The sequence below is a fragment of the Penaeus vannamei genome, chromosome 1 (assembly GCF_042767895.1).
Source record: "Penaeus vannamei isolate JL-2024 chromosome 1, ASM4276789v1, whole genome shotgun sequence".
Taxonomy (NCBI): domain Eukaryota; kingdom Metazoa; phylum Arthropoda; class Malacostraca; order Decapoda; family Penaeidae; genus Penaeus; species Penaeus vannamei.
The window spans coordinates 48,762,560-48,765,059 of record NC_091549.1 but is presented as its reverse complement, the minus strand read 5'-3'; the positions used below and the strand labels follow the sequence as shown (position 1 = coordinate 48,765,059).

The 2,500-nt window shown below is 43.5% G+C and overlaps 1 protein-coding gene across 4 annotated transcripts in view; it reads right to left on the bottom strand.

Annotated features, from left to right (window-relative positions):
• Nucleotides 1-2,500, bottom strand: part of Pgant2 (polypeptide N-acetylgalactosaminyltransferase 2) — a 127,075-nt gene that overhangs the window by 10,528 nt on the left and 114,047 nt on the right. For all 4 annotated transcript variants that reach the window (XM_070123973.1, XM_070123978.1, XM_070123980.1 and 1 more), the window contains one exon: nucleotides 36-246. In XM_070123973.1, coding sequence (XP_069980074.1) covers nucleotides 36-246 — 211 coding nt within the window. The remainder of the gene's footprint in view (nucleotides 1-35; nucleotides 247-2,500) is intronic.

The window sequence follows — 2,500 nt, the reverse complement described above, 5'->3', positions numbered from 1 at the left end:
TCCCCCTCCCCCTCCCCCTCTTCTCACTCACTCACCTGATTTCCACCTGTTCCGTGACAAGCGTATAGGCCTATGGTTCCCTCGGCGCGGTGTCCTAGCGTATCCATGCACTTCAGTCCCTGTTTGAAGACTCCGAAAGTGGCGTGCCCTGCGTTGGGTACCGTCAGCTCTGGGTACACGTTGTCCATGTACCACTTGAAGTTATTGCATTTCAGTCTGTTGCGCAATTCTAGGCGAGTCTGGATGCTGTGGAGGGAATGGAGGTTTTATATAATGCGTTTTTCTTTTTTTTCTTCTTTTTTTTTTGCGTTTACATTGTGTTAAATTCAGAGAAGATAAGAGGGAGATCAGCGGAGAGACTGGGAGAGGAAGAAGGAGAGAGGCAAAGGGAAGGGAAGGAGGGAAGGAGGGAAGGAGAGAGGGAGGGAGATATGGAAGAGAGAGAGAGAGAGAGATGCAAGAGAGAGAGAAAGAGAGATGCAAAAGAGAGAGAGAGAGACAGAGATGCAAGAAAGAGACAGAGAGAGAGAGAGAGAGAGAGAGAGAGAGAGAGAGAGAGAGAGAGAGAGAGAGAGAGAGAGAGAGAGAGAGAGAGAGAGAGAGAGAGAGAGAGAGAGAGAGAGAGAGAGAGAGAGAGAGAGAGAGAGAGAGAGAGAGAGAGAGAGAGAGAGAGAGAGAGAGAGAGAGAGAGAGAGAGAGAGAGAGAGAGAGAGAGAGAGAGAGAGAGAGGAGAGAGAGAGAGAGAGAGAGAGAGAGAGGGAGAGAGAGAGAGAGAGAGGGAGAGAGAGAGAGAGAGAGAGAGAGAGATAGAGATAGACAGAGAGAGAGAGAGAGAGAGAGAGAGAGAGAGAGAGAGAGAGAGAGAGAGAGAGAGAGAGAGAGAGAGAGAGACAGAGACAGAGACAGAGACAGAGACAGAGAGAGAGACAGAGACAGAGACAGAGAGAGAGACAGAGAGAGAGAGAGAGAGAGAGAGAGAGACAGAGAATCAGAGAGAGAAAGAGAAAGAGAAAGAGAGAGAGAGAGAGAGAGAGAGAGAGAGAGGAGAGAGAGAGAGAGAGAGAGAGAGAGAGAGAGAGAGAGAGAGAGAGAGAGAGAGAGAGAGAGAGAGAGAGAGAGAGAGAGAGAGAGAGAGAGGAGAGAGAGAGAGAGAGAGAGAGAGAGAGAGAGAGAGAGAGAGAGAGGAGAGAGAGAGAGAGAGAGAGAGAGAGAGAGAGAGAGAGAGAGAGAGAGAGAGAGAGAGAGAGAGAGAGAGAGAGAGAGAGAGAGAGAGAGAGAGAGAGAATGTGTATGTGGTGTGTGTTCTTTCCTAGCTGTTTCAATACGGGAGAAGAGCTAAGATCAGATGGTCCCTTTGCTATATCTAAATTATCGTATAACTTTTTCAGTTGATGCAATTTTTTGGCACACAACGTTTTTTTGAAGATGGCTCCATACTTCTTTATAGTCTCTCTTTACTTTTAATTCTTTCCTCTGTCCTCTCGTCATTCTTGTGTTCAAAATTATGAAGTCATCTTTGTATAACTTCACTCTTCCTGTAACATAGTAGAAAAGCATAATCTCTTCCCCTTTCCTTCTATCTTCAAAAGTAGTAAATGCTAGTTTCTTTAGTACATCTCTGTGGCTCACATCTCAAGAGTAGGTGCATATCTTGTGACTGCTCTTTGAACTCTTTCCACTTTGTCTATATCCTTTTTCAAGGGTGGACTCCATACCACTGCACCGTACTCTAGACTAGGTTTTATGATGGCTATAATGATCTTTACCATATCTTCGTCAACAGACACGAATGCCCTCATGTTTGCAATCAGCCCTGGCATTTTATAGACCTTTTCATTTTTATGATCATTTGGTCTTATGCTCCTGTTTATGATTACCCTCGAGGTCTTTTTCCCCATCAGTTGTGTTTAATATTGCGTCTCCTAATTTATATTGGAAAAGTGGACGATTTCTACTTTCTATGAACCTGACCACATGGCATTTTTTTTTGGTGTTGAATTCCATTTCCCTATTACAATTCCATGTAAATGTTTTCGATGCCAATTTGGAGGCACTGGCATGAGATGTTTCTAATAGCCTTATTTTGTATTATCGCATCGTCTGCAGAAATATTCAGATAACTACCTGGCCTTGTTTCTTTGACCCAAAATCATTGACGAAAGATGATCGGCGCCAAGAGCGATCCTTGAGGCACTCCGCTGGTTACTCGTCGCCGTGTAGAACGCTTCACTTTAATTACAGTGCTCATCTGTCTTTCATCCATTCGAGGAGTTTGCCTTTCGCTTCACCTAAGTGTTCTCATTTCCATAATGGTCTTCTGTGAGATACTTTATCAAAAGCCTTTTTAAAGTCTGAAGTACATACAGTCCACCCAACTGTTTATTTTAATATTTCAGATATTCTCATAAAAGCAGAGATTTGCTACACATGACCTTACTTCTCTAAAACCAAATTGTTCATTTGATATTATTTCGTATTTTTCAAATATTTCAGCCAATTG